Raw genomic sequence first — 23,059 nt, 5'->3', positions numbered from 1 at the left:
GAATGAATGTACTCATAATGAAAAACAGATTGCTCTAATGCACTTAATGGCTATAAAGTATCATGTGTATAATGTCTTTCTCTGCAACTAATTCCTGTATTAATTCCTAAAGAATTACAGGAACTAAATTACTACACATAAATTATATGTGATGTTGCATTAAAGATTGTTGTAAGGCTTTACATTCTATGTCTTGAGTCATGAAGCACCATGTATTTTAAATATGGACATTATGATGCAACTGCATATCTAAACAGATTAAAAAAATGAGCTTAAGATCAGCTCAAGCATCTGACGATGTTCAACTTTGTCATCTTCTGTATCCTTAATTATTATTTCTTATTAGAACCATAGCACTAATCTAAATATGTTAAGAAGCCTAAGGAACTGAAGTCACAAAGGACAATTGAGGCTAATGTGGTCTAGCAGAAGCCGTCAGAGGGCAGCTAAAACCTGAATTTGAGAAATCCTGAAAAACACACTATATAGTCATAGAAAATATTCGGAATAAAAACGTAAGCCTGAATCCAAATGCATAAAACCTTTTCACTCTAGTTTATTAGAATTCTCTTGTACAACTTTACATTAGTAGACAGTCGAATAGTAACAAAAATAAACATAAAAGGCAGATAAATCATTTAGTGCAATGAAAATAAATGAACACCGCTGAGTGCAGATACGTCCTGCATTACAATGCTCAACAACTAAGCTCTTAGGAGCATAAGAGCATCCTTGGACATGTGCCAGGTCACCTTCATTTCAGTCAGCTTGCAGATCCCTTACCAGCTGAATGAGAGGCTCAATACAAGGCCAATAAACCAATCAAACACAGCACAGCACTGGAGCATCAAGCCTTCAGCTTCACATAGGAAAAAAAGCATCAAATAAAATCACTTTGATGAGTTTCACCCAATTAAGAAGTTTTTAGAGGACTACCAGTTCTGTGTCCCGGTAGGGGGCAAGAACTCAAGGCTGATATTTGAAACAAGAACTGTGGGTTTTCAAATGACTGACAATAAACGAAACCCTATTAAAATGAAATCTCTTATTTAAGGATGTGATTTTAATGTCAATGACTGGAACAATCTGGTACCGTGGACCAATTCTACACTCAAATCACTTTACAAAAGGAGGATCTGCATAAATCAAGCAAAAAAAAAATCATGTATAAATCTAAAATATTAGACAGAATTAATATGAAGGCCCAGGCACTTCTCTAAAAGGAGCACCCTTCCAAACAAACTGAGTAAAAGCAACTATCAAATCAAAGTGATTTTACAAAACTAATGCAGTCAGTACAAGCCAGGTCTGCTATACTGCTAATAAGAAGACAGCAATATCCACTTAATTTTACTTATTCCACCTCTGATATTTACTGTTACTAGGCATTTGGTGAATGACCATATTGTGGGAACTATTAGGATATGACCATCTTCTCTAGAATTTTTTTTTTTTTTTTACATAAACTAGTTATTTGGGTACACAAAACACAAACTCATTTTCAGGTGTGTGTGTGTGTGCAAGCATTAAATAACTTAAAAGTTATCACTTAGCTACTCTTATACTATTTTCCTGGGCGATGAAAGCTATATTCTATTGCGAGGGCATATTCTCAAATATATGTTTAGGCAAACAAAAACTTCAAGTAAGCTACAATGTATTTACTTTTGTAAGACCAGTTTCATTTAACCAAGTCATGGGTAACAGCTGCTGATGTGTTAAAGATACTCGGTCCTTTAGAGAAGATACCTTTATACGCTTACTGAAAGGGTTAAACATAACTACCGGTAATGAAATACACAAAATGATCTAAAAATAATGAAATGGTGACCCTTAAAGTGCCTGCGTGTCATGTTTCTATACAGTTACTTACCTTAAAATTAACAAACAGTAAATTTTACAAAGCGAGAATTCAGGAATTCCCTATTTGGTCCAGGTATCAAATAGATTACAAATGGTTTGTGATTGCGCACACACTCAACTACACACACAAACACACACATTCACTCAGGCGCTCGTAACTGGCAGCAGTTTCAAATGTAGTGAGTCTGCCAAGTTTTCTGCAAATCCCTGTGAGGATAATGCCTTCAAATTATTTTAATACTAAATATAAATAAGCTTTCGTGATGACCATCAATAATGGTTCTTATACATAGTCTCTTCATTATATTCTTCAATTCAGAACAACAGCAGCATTTACACTGGTGCCTATTCAGGAATTACAAAGCAAAAAGGCCTGACAAACCCTACACAGAGTAGAAAGACATCCTCGACTTTAGAGAGTGCACCCAGACAGTGTTGCCGACTCCGCGGTTTGTGGTTTAAACCATTAAAGGGTTCTTGATAGCAGACCCACCAGCTTGATTTAGTAGAGGACAGAATACATGGAGTGTTGGTGTAAAAGAAAAGCAGTTCAAGGAAATAAGTCTAGCTTGGGGGCCCACTCAAGAGCAGTATTGACCACAGCAAGAGCTGCTGCCCCTAAAGCCACTGTGAGACCCATGACTGCAAGTCGAACAAACCGCCGTGCTGCTGAAGGTTGGGCCACTGCAACTACAGAGCTCACTCCTGAGCTCTCCAGTGCAGCCTGCTTTTGTCTGCGTCTGCGACGGAGAACTGAGTCTGGTCGTTGCTGCGCAGATGCAAGTTCAAAGTCCTTAAAGGTAGAGCTTGCCATGCTTAAAGAGACAGATACATGTAGAGAGACAGAAAAAGGTTTTATTGAAAGTGAGTAACTGCAGTTTTTGAAGTAGAAGAAACTAAAATGTGAGCATTAGTATATAAGAAAAATCAGTGATGACAGTTTCATACCACTAAAATAACTATAAGAACTTACCTTTCATGTGAAGCAGCCTCTCTAGCCAGTTCAGAGGGGGGAAACTGTACAAAGAGGTCTCCTGCTCGGCTGATGAGCGTCTCATAGGGTAGATCCTGGGGAATCTGGGATAGCAGGTGATGAACCATGGCCATATCACATTCACACTCCAATACCTCCTCCTCTCTGTACAGCACGATCTACAACATAAATACAATTTGCATACCAATATAAACATAGAGATGTAAACAGCATATTTGTCAAGGAAAACAATGATACATTCATACAGAAATAAGAAGCCATTCCCATTAGAGATGTAATCATTTAAAATAACACACCCGACTAAATTAAACTAAATAGGGGCAACTTAAAAAGAAGAACTGATCTGACATCACTGCATTGATCTAATAATAATGATAATACTAATAAAGGGATTGATTGATTAGCCACATATAATGTCAATAAATGCTCAACCATTACCAAATTGGTTTCCACAACCCTCATGAATACAACATTATCCATATCTTCAGCTGTCACAATGGCCTTTGCACAGTGAAAAAATATGAGCTTTACATATGCACAAATGGAGATTATATAAATGGTTTATTCTTACACTGATTTAGAATATGTAATTCATGTAGTGTTAAAGTAACTTGATGTTTGGGGAGTGTCTCTTAGAGACAAACCAGGAAACAGGAAACTCACCACAGCAGCAAAGTAGATGGGCATCAATGGATGGCAGGCCAGGAAGAAGTCATACAACCGTACAACATGGCGGAAGTCTGACAGGACATGGCCAAACCATGTGATGAGCCAACTGAGAGCAAAGACTGTACCCACCTCAGCCCTTAAAATGACAAGTGATGAGATCAGCTTACAATGACAAACAGAACTATTTAGTTTGCCAACTGCTCCACTTAAAGTACTCTATATAGCACCTACAACCAGAAATTTCTACAACTTTATATACTTTATATATTTATGATATAATCAGGAACTGAAAATCAAACATGAAGGCCAACTGTAATGGTAACCTTTGGTTGCAGCCTTAATGACGTGGATGCCTTACAACTGAAACTTGAGCTATCATAATTGGATCAGTGTGATGTAAGAGCAGTCACCCTTCATTCCTTCACTTAAAACAGCTTTCATTTTATAGTTGTACCTGTTTTAACATTAACCTTAGCTGTTTAAAGGAGACACCGCTGTAGATATGCCAAAGTAGTAAAGGGTCATACTAATGATCATCATTAGTATGATGATGTACTGTCATTACAACAGACGCTAAAAGATTTTCTGTCTAAAGCAAAAAAATTACTATTGCATGCACAATTCTTTACTGTAAATTTAAGAAGCTAATATTAAAAGTTGGATATGCAATCTCAGGCTTGTCATTTAACACACTAAAAAATAAAAATGCAAGGTTTAACATCCTCTTGTATCCTAATGCAGAACAAAACCCATTTGGCCTACTTTCACTAGAATAGGAGTGAATCTTACTGTTGCATGAAGTCATGCACCTCAGGGTTGACCCTTTCAATGATGGGCATCAGATAGTTAAGAATGTGTTTTGTGTTGTCCATAGTGGGATCCATGAAGTCCCTGAGAAAGAGAATAAGACAGACAGCATTTTTTTTTAATACCTCACAGTATGATTTTTTTATTGAAGCACAAAGCAATAAGGACAGACTGAGAATACAAAAAAAAGTGGAAGATTAAGTAGCAGAGAAAATAACCTGCTGTAGATTCATTTGTCTGTGATAAGTACCTGAGGTGATGTGTGGAGAGCTTCTCCACTAGAGCAGTTGCAAGACGCTCTCCCACAACTAATAAAAAGGTCACGACAATGTCATGGTATCCTTGGTAGTAGTGCAGCTGGGGATTACGTTGCAGAACTCTGAGGATGATGTCGATTAACTCTTCCTGGAGACCCTCTCTCTGCTCATCTGGCATACCTATGCATGCATAGCCAAAATAGCGCTATATGAATCGAAAGTGCATTGAGTGCTCAAAATTAAATAGACCAGCCCGTTCAGCATTTTTCAAATAAAATACAGCTGTTAGCTTACATTGGCATTCAAAATGTCTCCACAACTAAAAAAATAATAACTATGTAATTCAAATTTGGAGTTGGGCTAACCACCATAGTAGCTCTTTCAACTAAAGTTTATTTAGCTGAAAAAGATGGAAAAGCAATTTCAGTGCATGTCGTTTGAGTATATCCTATGAATTCTCAATTGTCTTGGTTTGAGAATTGGATTTGTAATGGGAAAAATCTAGTTAACCCTCACATTTATTGGGGCGACCGTGGCTCAAGAGTTGGCAGTTCGTCTTGTAATCAGAAGGTTGTCGGTTCGAGCCCCGGCTCGGACAGTCTCGGTCGTTGTGTCCTTGGGCAAGACACTTCACCTACCGCCTACTGGTGATGACCAGAGGGGTGATGGCGCGATATGGCAGCCTCGCTTCTGTCAGTCTGCCCCAGGGCAGCTGTGGCTACAACTGTAGCTTGCCTCCACCAGTGTGTGAATGAGAGTGAATGAATAGTGGAATTGTAAAGAGTTTTGGATGCCCAGAAAAGCGCTATATAAATGCAATCCATTATTATTATTACATTTAGATGTAGGTGGTTAGAATTTCACTGTATGATTTTTGTATAGCCTTTGTAGGCTTAGCCGAAGTATGAATATGTGTCAGGATGACATGGTGAAAAACTGCTTTGCTTAACAATGTTTCACTATGTTATCTGCTAACTGTTGGGGTGTAGAAGGACGAAACTCCTTAGCTGACCAGTGCCAGGAGCTTCCTGGGAAAAGATAGTGGGAGTTGCCCTCTCCCCAGTAACATCCCGTGGGACAGAAATCTGCTGTAACTAAAAGATACACAGAGTTGTGTGTGAAGGTATAAAAGAGGAGCTGAGATGTCCCAAGGTCAGAGCTGGAATGACTGAACTGTGATGTGTGTTGGCTTTCCTTCATGCAGTAATAAAATAGCTTGACCACAGCTCTGACCATGTTGCAGACATTCTTTTTTACAGAAAATACCACCACAGATTCCTGCAGTGGAGAGCAATAGATATAGCTGCAACAAAGCCAAGTGGCTACCAGCAAAAGCCACTATATCAGCTAGTAGCAGCAAAGCCATTTTCATATTGCATTGATAATTACAATATTAAATGCAGATTATTTTTCAGGTGGATAACTACCTAATTTAAAAGGTTACAATGGAAGAAACAGTGTTTTGTCAACAATGTATGGGCAAAACATTAAAACATTTCTCAACAAAACTTCTAGCCATTTACACCATAACCCACTACAAGGCCAATAATATATAAAGAATGATGGTGACCCTGTGTCCATGTCAGCAAAGGTTAAAAATATACAAGATTTGCAAGTAGAATTTGCCAACCCAGTTCAGTTTTCCCATAACATCTGGGATATCAGAATCAGAATACTTTATTCATCCCGAGGGAAATTAGGGTTACAGCAGGCAGCACGCTAATGGCGCATGCGCACTTATATGCTTCAGCCCCCACAATCCATGAATTGGAAAAGCAGTGAAGAAACTGGAGGAATTTATAGTTGTATTAGAAATGATACACAGTCACTCTATATAATGTCTACAGTGTGTGTATGTAGACACAATTGGCCATGGATTGGTCACTCACCAGGTGGGAACCTCCGTAGTGAACGCTGGACATCCAGCAACACCTGGTTGTAGTCTTTGTTATTTTCTCGGTCTACAGTGTCTGAAAAATGAAAATGTTGCCACCAGCAATTACTGTATGATGCATTGACTGCTAGCCTTTGTATTAGGAGGTGAAAAAGAGGCGAGACGCGCAACTGCATATCGTCAACAATTATAATACCTGGCTCTTGATTCAAGACATCAAGGGGGACGTTGAGGAGCTTAGGCCAGACCTGGCACCGTATCTCATCGGTCAGCAGTCCTCCTTCACTGATAGCCATCCTCCTCAGAGCTGCTACGTCCACTGGACTCACACTCAGTGCCTGTGTGATATCCGCTATTTTCCTCTTCCGTCTGGTGTCCCAGTCTGGAACAGACAACATCGTTTCACTGTTAGAAGCTATGTTCCCACATTTGTTTATTTATTTGTTAGCAAAGCGCCCCGAAGTGTACTCAAACAGTTGACATGACACAGTTAGCGACCGTTACCTTGCTTTCCATTCACTGGCGACGATGCTCCAACATTTCTAGACTTCTTCATGGTGTCTGTACGTCTTGATGCGTCCTCGTTAGATAGCACTACTTTCCATTCTCCCTAGTTTTTGCTAACTCCGATTTAGCCTTTCGTGGCTGTCAATAAAAACTGTTTAATTACCAATGCTAGCCCCATGAAAACACGGCCTGGTAGATAACTAGCTATTCAGTGTTAGCTATTTACTAAGCTCGCGCTACACTGCCCTGGTTCCATAGCGGCTATTTTTAGGAACACAGCCATCATTGCTGGGACCACTGACAAACAGGTTAACAACCGCCTACCAGCACTTGGATTAAATCGAAAAACCGGCTACATGTTTACATTGGCGGAAGCAACCAAGTATACAGCTGATACAGTTAGCCTAGCCGCTCATACGGAATGATGACGTAGCAGGAAAGAAAAGCAGGAAGAGGAGGAGGAGGGGTCGACCCAATTTTTACTGTAAAGAAACGAAACTTTAGAAACAGGAAAACGCTAGCAAAAAAAACCATCAGGCAATACTTATCTACCGGGTTTATATAATACATAAACTAGAACTGTCTGCAAACTGTGTGGAACAGTATTTTCCTTGATATAAAATTATGACTTAACAACCAATTTATAATGATAATAATAAAAATGATAAACAATTCTGAGAGATTGTGGTGCTGTCTAAAATCTTTTTTTAAGTAAATGATAAACTTAAGCAGGCCTAATTTGGAATGGGATGCGTTTATAACAAATATAAGAATTAAATGTGATCAAAGATGAAAAAATACAACGCTATAAAAACCCGCAGTCTATTCTAGCTACTTATTACTTAGGATGTTATTACTGTTAACTAGGCTAGACTTCCATAGTTATGCAATACAGTGCTTCCTGTTTCATTTATTTAAAAATAATAACATGTGTGTCCAATATCACATTAAAATAAACCTAAATTTTACGTGGTCCTAGATAGTCATGCTTTTCAATTAATTTAATGCTCGCTCTATCTTTAGTCAAGGATAAAAGGACAAATCCATTCTGTCTTCTAGGTGGGGTGTTAGTTCTGGAGAAACGAAAACGAAAATGACAAAGCACTTAAATAGCAGGTTGCTGAAGTCGACAGCCGGAGAAGAGGCTGCGATGAGCTTGCGCACAGACCGAATGAGAGACGGCTAGACAAAGTTTGACCAGGAAAATATTCATGTTAGTCGGATGTCACGCTTGGTAAGTTCGTTCTTTTCTTAGGCTATCGCTTATCTAGGAAGTGTTTAGGATACAGAGTTATTTGTCTTATTGTATTTTCTTATTTAGTAAATAATAATAGCGTGTACACTGAGAACAGTGATGCGAACTGATAGCTAAAATTGCAAGTCATATAGCACACGACATGTAAAGTCATTGACAGACTGTCTGAGACAGACACATAAAAGGCAATATGAATGGTATAGCTTGTTTGGAGGGCAGCCAGCCTGTGGAGTGTTATTATTGCCACATCCGTGACTAAGACTTGCGGTGTAAACCTCTGAATCATTTCTTGAAAAAGGAAACCTGTCGGGCAATATCCTGCAGAGGGAAGAATTTGCATTTCATACTAATTCAGTGCAATGGACAACATTGGAATAAAACAAATATGGCACGTTTCGTTTATAGCGCACACCAACAAACCTACAACGATGGACATTGAAATATAGTCGCAAAACAGGCGCGTGCGCGCGTGTTGCACACACACACACACACACACACACACACACACACACACACACACACACACACACACACACACACACATATCCATTCATCCATGAACTCTATTAGCTTTGATTCCCCCAGATTTTACTGATGTAATCAATGAGAACATCCTTTCTATCTGAGGCTGACTCACTACAAGTTATGACCCAGTGATAGAGAGTGAAAATAATCACTGTTCCTCAATCAGTGCTGTGTTGTGTTTTCTATTTTAATAGACTCGTGGCAAAATTTCTAAATCATTGTATTGTTGCATTGTGTTTAAATGTAGTTCTTCTCCTTCCTCTATTAAATCATCAGTGTTACTGGTCTTAACTTCATCATCTACCACATGCACAACCATGGAAAGCTTGATGTTAATGACTGGAAGAAGCGGACCTAATAATGGTAATTATACAGTATGTGATGGCAGTCACATAACAAACTGAGAAAATCTGGCAACTAAAATTAGTTACTTTAGTCTCATTACATAAATGTTATTTTTCCCCTAGATACTGATACTGTCCAAAGTGAGAATGCTCGTCGAGGTGGAAGGAGAAGACAAAGGGGAGCACAAGGAGACAGAAAAAGAGCACAAAGTCATGGGAGTAGTCAAGGTGAAAGGGAGGAAAGGAAAAGAGATAGTGAAGAGCTGCGTGGGAGAGGAAGGGGAAGAGGTGGTGGAGCAGGAGGAGGTGCAGAGAGAGGTAGAAGAAGAGGAGCAACAGAGGTGGGCCGCAATACAGAAAGGGGAGGCAGACAAAGAGGTGCTGGAAGAGATAGAAATGAATGGGAAGGTGCTGAGAGATGGAGATCAGAAGTAGGAAGAAACCCAGAAGCAGGTCCAGTTGTTAGACAAGGAGTGAGAATAGGGATGGCAGGGAGAGAAGAACGTGGAGACAGAAGAGAAGGTTGGAGGGGTGAAAGAAGAGATGTTGAGGGAGACAGGCAAGATAGAAATGGAAGGAGATCAAATTCTGCCAGCACAGCTAGGCCACCACAGGGCCGAGGACTGGGCTTTAAAGCGCTGGAAGAACTCTCTCTAAAAGACCCATCTGTAGTGGCCATTACCATGTCCTCACATCCTTCTGTGAAAGATCTCCTCAGTGAGACCAAAATAAGGCAGGATCTTATCGAACTCATTTGCTTGGTGCTGAGTAAAGCCTTTAAATCAAGGACAGACAGAGGCACTCAGCAGCACCTGGCTGGCATTATAAAAGATTCAGGGTTCTTCTGCACCTCTCTACCCCACTATCTTGTGGGGATGGTGTCAGATAGCAAACCTGCTCGCAGAGCACAATACCCACAGCATCTGGAAAATATCCTGGTGATTCTCTCACAGGTAAATAAACTGATGAAACATAGAAAACCTGACAAAACATAGGAAATTCAGCTGAAGGATAATTGATTTTATATCTGAAAAACATATGAGGACATTGCTCAATAGATGAAGCAATAAAGTACAAGGGTAATTTTACTATGTACAAACAGTGTGTATACTGTAATGTACTTCATACACTAAAATACAGACCAATGAGATTTTTTTATATGTACATACAGTGCAGTGGGAATGATAGTGTAATATATAAATCACATTTATTTTTATTTTTCCTGTGTGCAAAGAGAAAAAGGCATAATGAAAGATAGAGTTATTGAGAAAATCAGATTACATAGATGTAAACAAACCTTATTTAGGCATTTCTGTTTTTATTTCCTGTGCTTTTTATTAACAGTTTTAAAGTAGCTAAATTCTTTTTTCTTTGTTATGTTTATTAGGTGCTTAACATCTTCCCTGCTAGTTCGGTTCATACAGTGAGTTTGTTACTGACACTGCTCCAAGCCTCCGTTAACAGCCTGAGGGCATCAGGTGTGGACTTTCAGCCTCAAATTGAGGAAAGTGTGGAGCAACTTCAGGACCTGATCACACACCTCCAGAATAGAGCAAGAGAGGGTACCCTGCGCTCAGACAGAGACACATATGCATTCCTGCCCTCTGGTGGTGGTAACCCAGGTAACTGGCTCTTGGAGATATTTCTACTGAATCACTTTGTTTTCACATATTTGGATAGACTGTCCTGAAGCAAATACCATGCAGTTGGCCAGAAAAAAAAATCTTTTTGTAAGGTTTTGAAATGTTAGTATAGATCGGACAGTTAGTAATACTTCCACTATTTCTAACCTAGATGAAGAAGATCAACAGGATTTCAGGACCATACCAATCTACCCAACTCCACAGGAGTTCCGACAGGAGCATAGGCCTTTCCTTAGACCTAACATTACCTCCCAGAGCTATACAAACACCCACCTCTACCTTGATACACACTTCCGGCTGCTCAGAGAGGACTTTGTGCGACCACTGCGTGAGGGGATTCAGCAATTGCTCCAGAACCAAAAAGATATCGGAAGGACCAACAGCCCACTAAAGACAAAGCGCTTTGATGATATCAGAATATATTTTGACGCACAGCTAGTGGTGCCCAAATGCACACACACTGGCATTGCCTACATTGTCCAGTTTGACGCACAGCCACTTAAGGTTAGCTTCTGGTTGTTGATGTCTTTGTAAAATGGCATTTGAATGATGCAGTAAAGTATATTCTGTGTCACTGATGTGTTAATACATACACTGGTCATTCACTATTTAAATGGCAAATGTAAAGACATATATAAACATGTATATTACTAACAGGTTGTCCATTTTACCCACAGTTTGTACGCTGGCAGAACTCCAAGAGATTGCTTTATGGCTCCCTGGTATGCCTGTCAAGTGATAACTTCGAGAGCTTCCTGTTTGCCACAGTGTCAGATCGAGACCCTGAACATCTGCAGGAAGGACAGGTCCAGATTACATTTACAGAGGAGAGCCGGTTAAAGCTGGCAAGAATTGAGGTAGAGTAATACATTGTTTGCACCATATGTTAAAATGGGCATGATGCATTCAGTTTCTTTGCATAAATGTAAGAAATATCTGTGGTCATTTGAAACAGAAATACAAAGAACAAAATGTGTGTTTTTAAAATCACAGAAAGATCGAGTGTTTCTGATGGTCGAGACCACTGCCTACTTTGAGGCTTATCGGTATGTTCTAGAGGGCTTACAGGAGCAGAGCGAGGATGATTTGCCCTTTCAAAGGTAAGGATGTGTGTCAATGTGCTGCCCTGGACTTTCAGATTTTACTGTCAAGGGTTTTTTTTTTTAATATAATCCAAAAGTTATTTCAAAACAATTAACACCACAAATAATTTAAAAAGAGTTTTGAGTGAGAAAATAGTAGCAAGAAGGGTTTGACAGCGGTTTTTGGCGTAAAAGTGTCAAAGTAAGTTCTGCATTCACTTTAATTTATCATATCATCTCACAATTCCCCAAAAACTTTTACATATGGATCTTTTCAATACTTCAAATATTGACATCACCTTCAGTACCCTTAACAAATACTGAAAAAATATTGTTTTATATTTGTTGCCTAGCAGTATCTTTAAATGAAACTACATTAAACCTTTTCTCTCAGAACTACAACATAAAACGGGTGTCAAGGGTTTTGCCACACTTGACTAGTTTGACAAATAAACTAGGAAAACTCATGTAAGTGCCTCCAGTGAAGACCAAGAGACATAGAGTGTCTTTTGCTGCTGCTATTATCATGGTTAATACCACTAAACCATAAGGGTTGTTGCCATTGCACACTGCACTTTGTTGATGATAAAATCTGGGCTGTTCTGTCTGGGCTTTTTTGGGGTGTTTTTTGCTTGTTTTTGTCTCTCTGTGTATGGACAGACTGCAAATCAATTTCCCATTGGGGACAATAAAGTTACCGTTGACAACTGAAAGTTCCCATTGACCGTTGAAACCTGATTTTAACAGCACAGTTTCTGTAGTTAAGCAAAAGTCCTTGCGATATTAAAATGCTGATTTAATTGTTTAGGGAGAGATTTTCTTTAAAGAAATATATTACTAAGGATCTTTAATTCTTTCAGGTACATTGTGGAATGCAAGACAGATGTCCAACCGCCAGCTTATCTTCGAAGAAATGATAATTATGACTTGTCATCTGTTGCTGACCCTGACTACAAGGCCAGAATACGGCCCTTTCACAGTCTGAAGGCAGAGGCCTGGCCAAGGATGGAGGAGTTGGGTCTGGATGAGTCTCAGATGAAAGCCTTCCAGCTGGCCCTCACAAAAGAACTGTCTATCATACAAGGACCTCCAGGCACAGGTAAGAAATTGAAAGACCATTGTTAGTGAGTTTTTCATTTTTATTTGTTGAATGACAGAATTTTAAGAAGTTAAGTTTTCTCTAGCAAAAATCAACATGTTTTTTGGCCTCAGGAAAAACCTACGTTGGTCTAAAGATTGCTCAGGCACTCTTGACCAACCAGGAACTCTGGAGAGATCAACCTGACATGGCTCCGATGCTGGTTGTGTGTTACACCAACCACGCCCTGGATCAGTTCCTTGAGGGTAAGCACCGACAGCTGCTTCGTAATAACACGCTTGGTTTGCTCACTTGTCACGGAAGAGGATGTTTCAATTTCAGGTACAAAGAATCTTATGTGTCAAGTGTATTTGCATTCACTAAAAGGCCACAGACCTCTACTTCAGGTTATATTTAATTATTTATCCTTCTGGTCTGTTTCCTGGAATGGACAATGCAATGCAAAAAAAGCTTTCAGTGTTCTGGGATGTGACATGCATTTATTTTAACTCTGTATCTCAGGTATTCATAAATTTTTAAAAGATGGCATAGTGAGAGTTGGAGGTCGCAGCAACAGTGAGATCCTGAAGCGTTTCAATCTGAGGGAGCTGACCCATTCACCTAACTTCAGACGAACACTGCCCGGTCATCTGCGTAATGCATATAATCAGGTGAGCTCTTGCAGGTGAACTGCAGTTTGAATCTTATTTTAAAATGCTCCTCGTGTATTCCTTTTGTTCACAGAAAAGATGAAGAAAAAGACTCAGAATATATAAAAAGATGAAACAGGTTTAAGTAAATGCCTTTTGTTTCCTGTTAAACATCTTTTGTTTATCTAATAGGTTTTCTATTGCGCTTATTCGTTTTTTTTTGTCAATGATCACACAATCATTCTTTTTGCTTTGTGTGGCTTGCTCACCTGCTTAACAGGTTTACAGGGAGCTGTGTGAAGAGGAGAAGGAGATCGAGGAACAGAGTATAAAGTTGGAATGTTCTTTGAAAGGTGTGTTGAGGGAAACCTTCTTACATAAGTTCATCTTGCGCCAACACTGGGACAGCCTGCATCGCCCCCCTGTGAGTCATTCTGAATAAGAAATTCACATTTTATGCATATGAAATGAGCTTGACAGAATGAGTCCAAACTCATGAGTTTGAAATGATTTGTAGGCAATGGATGAATTTCAGACCTGGAATGAGAAGAAGCCCAACCTGATGATGGAGTGGTTGGGTTTGGGTTCCACTGTCTTCCTGCAGAGGGAGACAGAGAATGCGAATGGAAATGATGGTAAGACTTTTACTCTAAGCAGTGCTCAACTGAACAAGTGAAAGATTATTTAATAACTGACTTTCATCTAATGTAAACACTTAAGGTTCCAAAACACCAACATGAGCATTAAATCTAAACTTAAAACTACTGTCACAGTCATTTCAGATCAGCAATTGCTGTCAGCGAAGACTATAAACATTTTATCATGCACATACAGTATGTTGAATAGCATAAATACCATATGCTGAGCATGCTGAAAATAGAATCATTTCACTTTATGAGGTGTCAATAAAAAAAAGAAATATGTGCATTTGTTGTGGTGTTTGAAAGAATTGTCATTCTGACCCATTCTGTTGCTCTGAATGGGTAACATATAGAAAAAGTATCAATGGAGGTGGATGAAGAAGAGGACCTCATTGAAATCGCTGAGGAGGCAGATCTGATCCAGGCAGAGCGGATTATTGAAGACAACTTTGGTCCCAGAGGCATTAGAGATGCCAGAAAGAAGGAAGAAATGCAGGATGCTGTCAGAGAAGTCGAGGATCTCATGCTTGCTATGAACCTGGATAAAGTTAAAATACAGGCTGAGCAGAGTGAAGAAGGATTTAAGGTAAATTTAATTGAAGGGTTTAGTGCAGTGATCGTAATGAGTTTATCATTTCTCTAAGAGCACATTGATGTAGAACCATAGCAGACTGAGTGGAGTCTGATGTAAGGATATGCTTACATTAAATCAACATCTGACCAATGGAAGTATATTTACATCTTAAGTCCACAGCATACAATATGTTATTTACATCCATGTTTGGTAGATGGCAGTTTCAGGTTTCCCTTTGTTGATGATAAGTATAGGACTTGGCATGTTACTGTGAATACTGTGTAAGTGTAATAACCAAAAGCTTCAGGAGAAAGATTTCTCAGGCATTGTAAAAGATGGACATAGTTACTATAAGTCACCCAGCAGTTTGGGCTTTTGGTTTAGGGTCTTGCATTTACAAGATTCAGTGGTAGTGTTTTTTGTCTCCCGCATGCTGTTATTCTGGAGAGGCAGAAGTTACCATGTTTAGGTGAAAGGGTAGAGTACTAAATTATCGCCTAATGCTAGGAAGTTAGTTTAAATTTCCTATCTGCAGTGCTCAGGCACATCAGCTAATTAGTGCTCAACAGACTAATGAAACATTAGAATTTCACTCACCAAAATTGAAGCACAAACTTCTTAGATGGTCTGCCCTCAACAGCAAACCATAATATTAGTCAGAGACTTACATTAAACTGTTAGCAGTCGGACGTACCGCCCACGGGACATTGGATGGTTTAGGGGACTAATAGGACTGCTAAGGGGTTAAAATGCTCCAAGAACAATCAACTGCATAAACTAAGTGTAGAAATCTAGTTCAGTGATTGTAGTTAGAAGAGGTGAGGTCTAAAAGATAACAATCAGCTCCAGATGCTTGTGTCAGAACATCTGTCAGTCAATGTAACCATGTCTCTAACTCCAGTATCCAGTATCTAGTGCACACCATGACAACTTATTACAAAAAGAAAAAAGAAAACAACAAAAAAATAATACAAAATCTACTTTATAATATGAATTCATCACTTAGTTAACTGAGGTTCAGAAGGTTATAATGTTTTTTACCATCCTGATCAATACAGTTCCAACGAGACCAGAGGAAAAAGATGAAGAAAAAAATCAGAAACGAACTTGGGAAGACCTCAGCTATGACTGAAAGAGAGGAAGATAACGTGTTTGATGTTTGGACTCTTAGTCAGCAAGACAGATGGAAGCTCTATCGGTATGTCTGCATCCGTGTTCAACGTTTCTTTTCTTTTATTACTATGTACCTTTTTTCTGACTCTTTCCTTCTGTTGCGTTCTCTGTACAGTTCTGTCCTCTTTCCTTCTTTCTTAATTCCCCTTTTTATTCTACACTCTTTCTATTCCCTGACCTACCTTCGTATATTCCCACTGTGTATAATTAAGTCAAGTAATCACTAAGAAAATGTATCTCTTAGGATTTTATCACAGCAGAAAGCCAAGATGTAAATCTAGTCTTCTATTACTTTAAAATCAGGACTGAAAGAACTGTGTACACAGTTTTATTTCTCATTTAAACTAACAAACAGGGAATTGAAGACAAAAACAATGTATTGTTTAAATTGTTTAATTGTTTAAATATGCTGTATTAGTAATGAAGAGGTATTAGTCAATCATACTATATATTTTTGCTCTTGCTCCATGTTATTTCAGATTAAAACAATAATAATCTTAGGGCTTCTGCATGGTTCTTTCAGGCAGTTCAGTGTTTTACTATTTCATATTGGCTTTGTGTTTTCAGGTTGTGGGTGGCACGCTACAGGACGGAGCTTCGTGAAAAAGCCCTGCTATCTGAACAAGCGTACCAGAATGCAGTGGACAGATTGGCTGATGTAAAACGGCATGAAAGTCTCTGTCTCCTCAAAAAAGCCACGGTACAGAATATATTAATTAGCATATTCCTTTTAAAAATCCTAACCATAAATTATATAGAATTTATCAGATTTATTATAAATTATTTTAACTAACATTAACAGATAAATTATTTTTGGTTTCATTTGCCCAGATTTTGTGGCAAGCATCTTTGTGCAAGAGAAAAAAACTGTATATTATCCAAATTAAAATACTTTTTTCTTCTGTGCCTCCATTTAAAAATAGTAGAAGAGAGCAGAATTTCTCCTGGTAATCCAAGAAGTGACAGTAATGTTACAGTAATGTAACCTATAGCACCTGTGGCCATATGAACAGACTAAGGCTACAAGCGATAAAGAATCCAAGTGTTAAACAACTACAGAAACAGACAAGCTGCTTCCCACTGTTTCCAGTCTTTATGTTAATCCAACAGACTCCAGCTTTACATTTGTATAGGATTGATATCTACCTTATGCACTAACAGTCAACAAAAATAAATAGCAAATTCAGGTCAACTTGTCTCTTTAAAAAAAAACAAATATCCCGTCCACCAGGTTGTTGGCATGACAACAACAGGGGCAGCAAAGTTTCGTCAAACCCTGCAGGAAGTGCGTCCACGTCTGGTGATTGTAGAAGAGGCTGCAGAGGTTCTTGAAGCCCACACCATCACCACATTGAGCAGAGCATGCCAACACCTTATTCTGATTGGAGACCACCAACAGGTAAGACCTGACACAGACAAACAAGGCGATGTTTCCTGAGCACTTAGGAGACTTGCAAGGTTTATTAACTCTGCTTGACTATTTTTGGATCACTATATGTGTTTTTAACAAGGCACAGTTGTAACATGAAAATTTAAAGACAACATATTATGAGATGCTCTGTGCTTTTCTATATCTTTATGTGTGTTGCCTTGAAGGTAGCAAAAAAAAAAATACTAGCTATTACAAGAGATAGAGAAGAGTACGCAGTGATATCCTGGACATCAGGAGGCTATTATACAACAACTTGTCGGGGCCTGCCAAGGACATATGGCTAGGCAGCCTGTCTACCAATCTGCAGCATGTGATCACAGCTACACAAAACTCTATCACACATCTCAATATTCAGCTCTGGTATATTCTTGCTGTGCAACAACTACCAAAAACTAACATTTGCTTAGTGTCCCTGTTTATTCATGTTTATTTATGAATCTGCATACATAGGGTGTACATTTGACTATACTAACAAGCGTCTGCTCCATGCAGTTGTACTAAAAGTTTAGTAATGGAATTTAAATGAAGTTGACTTAAAGAGTGACCTTCTTGCAACCCAGAGTTGGAAATAAATGGCAGTTTTTACACCTTATCATTATACTTCTTTATATCATGTACATCAGATTAACATAATAGTATGGAACCTCATGTGTAGCACATTAAATAGTATTTAATGTGCTACACATGATCAAAGTATATGGATAAAATTATTTGTGTAGTTATAGTATAGTTATATTTTCTAGTTTATTCATATTGTAATTTACCAAATTAAGTAAGTGGTGAAAAAGAACAAATGAACAAACTAGATAAGGTATCCTGGTGACACATATTAGTGTTAGTCGATAGCAGTTATTTTTACTCTAGAGGCAAGTATTAAAGCATTATATTTGTGGAACATAAACTTGAATCTGTGCAGGTAAGGTAGATGGATCACACTGTCCAAGTAAAATAAGGCCTGGCATTGTTGTGCTGGTCATTAATCGCAGGTTTGGTATTGAATCGAGCAGAACACAATGCTTCACATTTATACTAGAATTTGTCTTGTCTCCCCCACACCACTCCCACATACATGCACAATCACGCTCTGTCCTCTAGCTAAATTAGGTTTGCACACACGCACACATACGTACACACACACATACACAAATACATACATACAAGCAAAACTAAAACGACAGCAAAAGAAAGTTAGAGTGCATTTGCATGCATTCTATACTCCCATCCAAATACACACCCATATAAGAATATTTATTTTATTCATTTATGGTTTCCCATATTTGTATTTATGGTGCTTACAAATGGCTAGGAACTATTTAACAGCTGTTCATTAGTAATTATGTCTGATGCTCCTGGTCCTATGGCTAGGAAACTCAGTGCTCTTTTCTTCACTTAGATTGCATGATGTTGCTCTGTGCATTGCATTTAAAGTCTAGAAAAAGAAGTCGTAATGTTATTTTTGGAATAACAGAAGGCAATGCCTTGAAATAAGCAGGTATTTAACAGGTTTCATGTAAATATAGGCATTACCTGATGTCTAATGTTAACTTACCTTTCAATGCATATGATAAACAAGTGGTTTTTTTCCCTCTCCTTTAGCTGCGCCCTAGTGCCACAGTATATGAACTCGCTAAGAACTTCAACCTGGAGATGTCCATGTTTGAGAGATTAGTGAACATGGGACTGCCTTTTGTCAGACTGAACTACCAGGTTTGTTTTTCTGCATATATTAGCTCTCTCATCTTCTTGCAGGATCAGTCATTAAATTGTAGACATCTTTATGCAGTTAAAGACAGTAAGATATATATCTCAATATCTCTATGTGATTTGTTCATCTATGGTCCTTATTTTTGTTTGTTCTTAAGCATCGTATGAGGCCAGAAATTGCCCGTCTTCTGACCCCACACATCTACAAAGAGTTAGAAAACCATCCTTCTGTGTTGGAGTACGAAAACATCAAGGTACATGTTTTTGTTTGCTCTCCTGCAGTGCCTCCTGCATGCAAGGATTTTTTTAAAAACTTTACTACTCTAGACTTTCAAATGCATCTTAAGTCTCAAATCTAATTTAGGCTGTGCATACAATATCTAGAATACAGGATAAAAAATATAATACGATGAATATAAAATAATAATGTGGAATGTGTTTATTAAATGTTTATTTACAGGGCCTAAAGACCAATTTGTACTTTGTGGACCACAACCACCTAGAAGAAGAAATCAGAGATGGAAAAAGCCATCAGAACCGTCATGAGGCAATGTTTGTTGTAGCTCTTTGTCGCTACTTTCTCTTGCAAGACTACAAACCAGAGCAAATTACCATCCTCACGACCTATACTGGCCAACTCCACTGTCTGCGTAAACATATGCCAGCCAAGGAGTTTGCAGGTGTCAAAGTGCATGTAGTAGACAAGTACCAGGGAGAAGAGAATGACATTGTATTGTTGTCGCTTGTCCGTAGCAACCGACAGTCTAAAGTTGGCTTCTTGAACATTTCCAATCGTGTCTGTGTAGCGTTGTCACGTGCCAAGAAAGGTCTCTACTGTATTGGCAACAGCGTGATGCTGGACCAAGTCAAACTGTGGAGCAAAATCTTCCACACCTTGAGAGAGAAGGATCAGGTTGGAAAGGCTCTGACTCTGTGCTGTCAGAATCATCCAGATCGAGAGGTAAAAGTATCAAATGCTGACGATTTCAGCCAAGCACCCGAGGGAGGCTGCACCCAGCCTTGCCAGTTCCGTTTAGACTGTGGCCACGTTTGTACTAGGGTCTGTCATCCATATGACCCAGAGCACAAGAAGTATAAGTGTGTCAAAAAGTGTGAGAAGATTTTATGTGATATGGGACACAAATGCACACTTCTATGCCATAAAGAATGCCCAAAGAACTGTCCAGTAAAGGTTGAGAAGATCATACCCAAGTGTCAACACACACAAATGATTCCTTGTCACCAGGACCCAAACACATTTACATGCCAGGAGCCTTGCCAGAAGTTGCTCAGCTGTGAACATCCATGTGAGTCAGTCTGTGGGTTACCATGCACCAGTAAGTGCAAGGTGAAGGTCATCTTAAAACTTAGGTGTGGACACACCCAGGAAGATGCATGCTTTTACAAAGATTGCATCGATAAGGCTGAATGTAAGGCCCCATGTGAGCACCAGCTAAAATGTGGACATGCTTGCCGTGGTACATGCGGCAAATGTTTTCAGGGACGCTTCCACTTTGCCTGTTATCACAAATGTGAACGTCTCCTCATCTGCTCTCACCAGTGCAAGGAACCTTGCACTGGTGATTGTCCCCCTTGTCAGAGACCTTGTGAGAATTGCTGTGTCCACAGTAAGTGCATGAAGCCATGTGGGCAGCCATGTGCTCCTTGTATAGAGCCCTGTGCATGGCAGTGTGCTCACCATCGCTGCAATAAGCTTTGCTATGAGCCATGTGATCGCCCACCATGCACTGAACCCTGCAACAAGACCCTAGGTTGTGGCCACCCGTGCATTGGACTGTGCGGAGACAAATGTCCAAGTAAATGCCGCATCTGTCACCACGATGACGTCACAGAGATTTTCTTTGGCACTGAAAATGAGCCAGACGCTTACTTCATTCAGCTGGAGGATTGTAAACACATCATTGAGTACACAGCTATGGACATATACATGGGTATGGATGATAACAACCAGGCAAATGAAGTAGAGCAGGTGGCCATAAAACTAAAGGAATGCCCCAAGTGTCGTACTCCGATCAGAAATAATCTGCGCTACGGATCTCAGATCAACCGCAGTCTGGAAGAGATAGAGATGGTAAAGGAGAAGATAAATGGGCAGCAGTCAGATATTGAAAAAAAGACGAAAGCACTTCGAACTCAGTGGCGTGAAAACCTTCGAACCTATGAAATGGATGACCAAAAGGAATATATGCTTATCAAAGAAAGTCTGAAAAAACCCTACCTCACAGCAAATGATCTATGGGTAGTGGAAAACAAGATGGATTTCTTAATAAGAGTTCAGAAGCTTCTGAAGATTGAGAAGAAAGACATGATGGACATGGATCGCGACAAGTTCTCGAAGAATGTTGCAGAGTTTGTGTGTTGGCTCAATAGCTACCACCAAAAATTCACAGACCAGCAGGTCTTTGATTTGCAGAGAGAGCTACAGAGACTCAGTCTCCTGGCTGAACTGAATGTTCGTTGCCATTTGGCAAATGAGAGGAGACAAACGGATCAAATTCAATCAGACGTACAAAAAATAAGAGATATTTTGGAAACGTGGGGTCAATTCACTGAGCAAGATGAGCAAAAAGTGAAGGAAGCCATGAAGAAACTAGATGAGATGTTTCCACTCAGTGGCTTGGGGATCAGTGACGAGGAAAGAAAGATGATTGTCTCAGCCATGAAAATGCGACCTGGACACTGGTACAAATGTCCAAATGGCCATGTCTATCTTATCACAGAGTGTGGAGGGGCTATGGAGAGCAGACATTGTCCTGATTGTAATGCTACTATTGGTGGGCAAAGCCATATACTTGCAAGTGACAACCAAGTTGCCTCAGAGATGGATGGGGCACAGCACCCTGCTTGGTCTGAAGCCAATAACCTTCTAAACTTTAATCCACTTGACTTCTAAAAGCCATTTTAGAAAAGCCTGTTGTTTTCTTTCCACCCATGACTCTTAGCTGGAACATGTATGAGTGACAAAAGTTTGTGGATTTACTTAAACAAGGGCCTCAACTAAAGTCAGTGTACTCAGTCTAAATAACTTGGCAAAGGAAAATAGCATAATTTTACTTTTTACTGTTTTACTTTATGGCACCTACGAGATGGATTAGGCAGAGAGCTTTTAATAAGACCATATTTTTCTTGCATGAACTGTACTTTTGAAACGTTTTTCTTGAAAATGTAGATTTTATGTTGGCAAATATTTTATGCTTGTATGTCAACATGTGTCTTGCCACCTTCTGTTATGAACATATATCATGCAGTATTGCTATTCTAAACATGATGAGTAGTAGTTTATTTTTAAATGCTTTGTAAATTACAGATTAAATAATAGATGGTAGTTCATAATGCTAAACTTGGTGAGTCTTTGGTTGCTCAGGACTCCATTAAGTACCAGTTGCATTATGGCTTAACAACAGGTGGCAGTAAAACACTGTAAAATAACAGTGAATAGTGACTTGATAGTTATTATGGTTAATGCTTGTTCATATGAGATTAAAATGTCTGTAAATACAAGCGTGTTCTTGTTGTCTTTATTTTTATATAGGTCTCCATAGGCTCAGAGAAATAAGCTCAGCAAATGTGATTAACAAGTGTACTTGTTATGCTACATAAAAAGACACATTCAAGTAAAAATATATGAAAAAAAATGTTCTTAGTCACTTTCAGTTGCCATCCTGCAAAAATATCATTTAACTATTACCTAACTGATGCATGAAAGGAAAACAACAAAACGTTTCTCCTCATCATTAAAACAAACATACAACCGTTAAACATTTGCGTCTATAACAGGACATCATTGGCAGCGAAGGTGAGAAAAACAACCCTGAAATAGCTGCAATTCCTTTTCACTACTATACAAGACTCACAGTTGGTGAGTTTCAATTTGATGTTTTGTAACAGCTTGCATCACTTTATTACATGATGAATGCGTCCTTGTCACAAAAACAGCTCCAATGCA

General features: G+C 39.0%; 2 protein-coding genes across 2 annotated transcripts; one reads left to right on the top strand and one right to left on the bottom strand.

Annotated features, from left to right (window-relative positions):
• Window positions 1–532: 532 nt before the first annotated feature.
• On the bottom strand, window positions 533–7,432 carry tbc1d20 (TBC1 domain family, member 20). The gene is made up of 8 exons (XM_005929744.3): window positions 6,989–7,432; window positions 6,681–6,866; window positions 6,480–6,560; window positions 4,584–4,770; window positions 4,316–4,417; window positions 3,521–3,662; window positions 2,837–3,015; window positions 533–2,678 (listed from the first exon to the last, which is right to left on the bottom strand). Exons 1-8 carry the CDS (start codon window positions 7,038–7,040, stop codon window positions 2,414–2,416), a joined length of 1,194 nt encoding a protein of 397 aa, XP_005929806.1. The 5' UTR covers window positions 7,041–7,432; the 3' UTR covers window positions 533–2,413.
• Window positions 7,433–8,041: 609 nt separating this feature from the next.
• On the top strand, window positions 8,042–22,609 carry znfx1 (zinc finger, NFX1-type containing 1). The gene is made up of 19 exons (XM_014335979.2): window positions 8,042–8,225; window positions 9,048–9,134; window positions 9,239–10,068; window positions 10,503–10,737; window positions 10,910–11,262; window positions 11,436–11,615; window positions 11,752–11,858; window positions 12,701–12,939; window positions 13,053–13,184; window positions 13,441–13,589; window positions 13,849–13,992; window positions 14,086–14,203; window positions 14,563–14,795; window positions 15,842–15,981; window positions 16,524–16,656; window positions 17,188–17,355; window positions 18,985–19,095; window positions 19,251–19,346; window positions 19,553–22,609. Exons 2-19 carry the CDS (start codon window positions 9,089–9,091, stop codon window positions 22,004–22,006), a joined length of 5,868 nt encoding a protein of 1,955 aa, XP_014191465.1. The 5' UTR covers window positions 8,042–8,225; window positions 9,048–9,088; the 3' UTR covers window positions 22,007–22,609.
• Window positions 22,610–23,059: the final 450 nt, after the last annotated feature.

Source organism: Haplochromis burtoni, unplaced genomic scaffold, assembly GCF_018398535.1.
Source record: "Haplochromis burtoni strain Fernald_Lab_line unplaced genomic scaffold, NCSU_Asbu1 Contig_125, whole genome shotgun sequence".
NCBI classification, from domain to species: Eukaryota; Metazoa; Chordata; class Actinopteri; order Cichliformes; family Cichlidae; genus Haplochromis; species Haplochromis burtoni.
The sequence above is the reverse complement of the archived record's forward strand: the minus strand, read 5'-3'. Positions and strand labels throughout refer to the sequence as shown.

What these genes read in the sequence shown, in the direction of transcription:
- tbc1d20 (XM_005929744.3), bottom strand. Translation starts at nt 7,040, where the DNA reads ATGAAGAAGTCTAGAAATGTTGGAGCATCGTCGCCAGTGAATGGAAAG. An exon ending in CTCTCCACACATCACCTCAG is followed by an intron (nt 4,418 to 4,583) that starts GTACTTATCACA and finishes TCTCTTTCTCAG; the next exon opens with GGACTTCATGGATCCCACTA. An exon ending in CCATCTACTTTGCTGCTGTG is followed by an intron (nt 3,016 to 3,520) that starts GTGAGTTTCCTG and finishes TTTATGTTGTAG; the next exon opens with ATCGTGCTGTACAGAGAGGA.
- znfx1 (XM_014335979.2), top strand. Translation starts at nt 9,089, where the DNA reads ATGGAAAGCTTGATGTTAATGACTGGAAGAAGCGGACCTAATAATG. An exon ending in ACAGCCTGCATCGCCCCCCT is followed by an intron (nt 13,993 to 14,085) that starts GTGAGTCATTCT and finishes AATGATTTGTAG; the next exon opens with GCAATGGATGAATTTCAGAC. An exon ending in TGATTGGAGACCACCAACAG is followed by an intron (nt 17,356 to 18,984) that starts GTAAGACCTGAC and finishes CCTCTCCTTTAG; the next exon opens with CTGCGCCCTAGTGCCACAGT.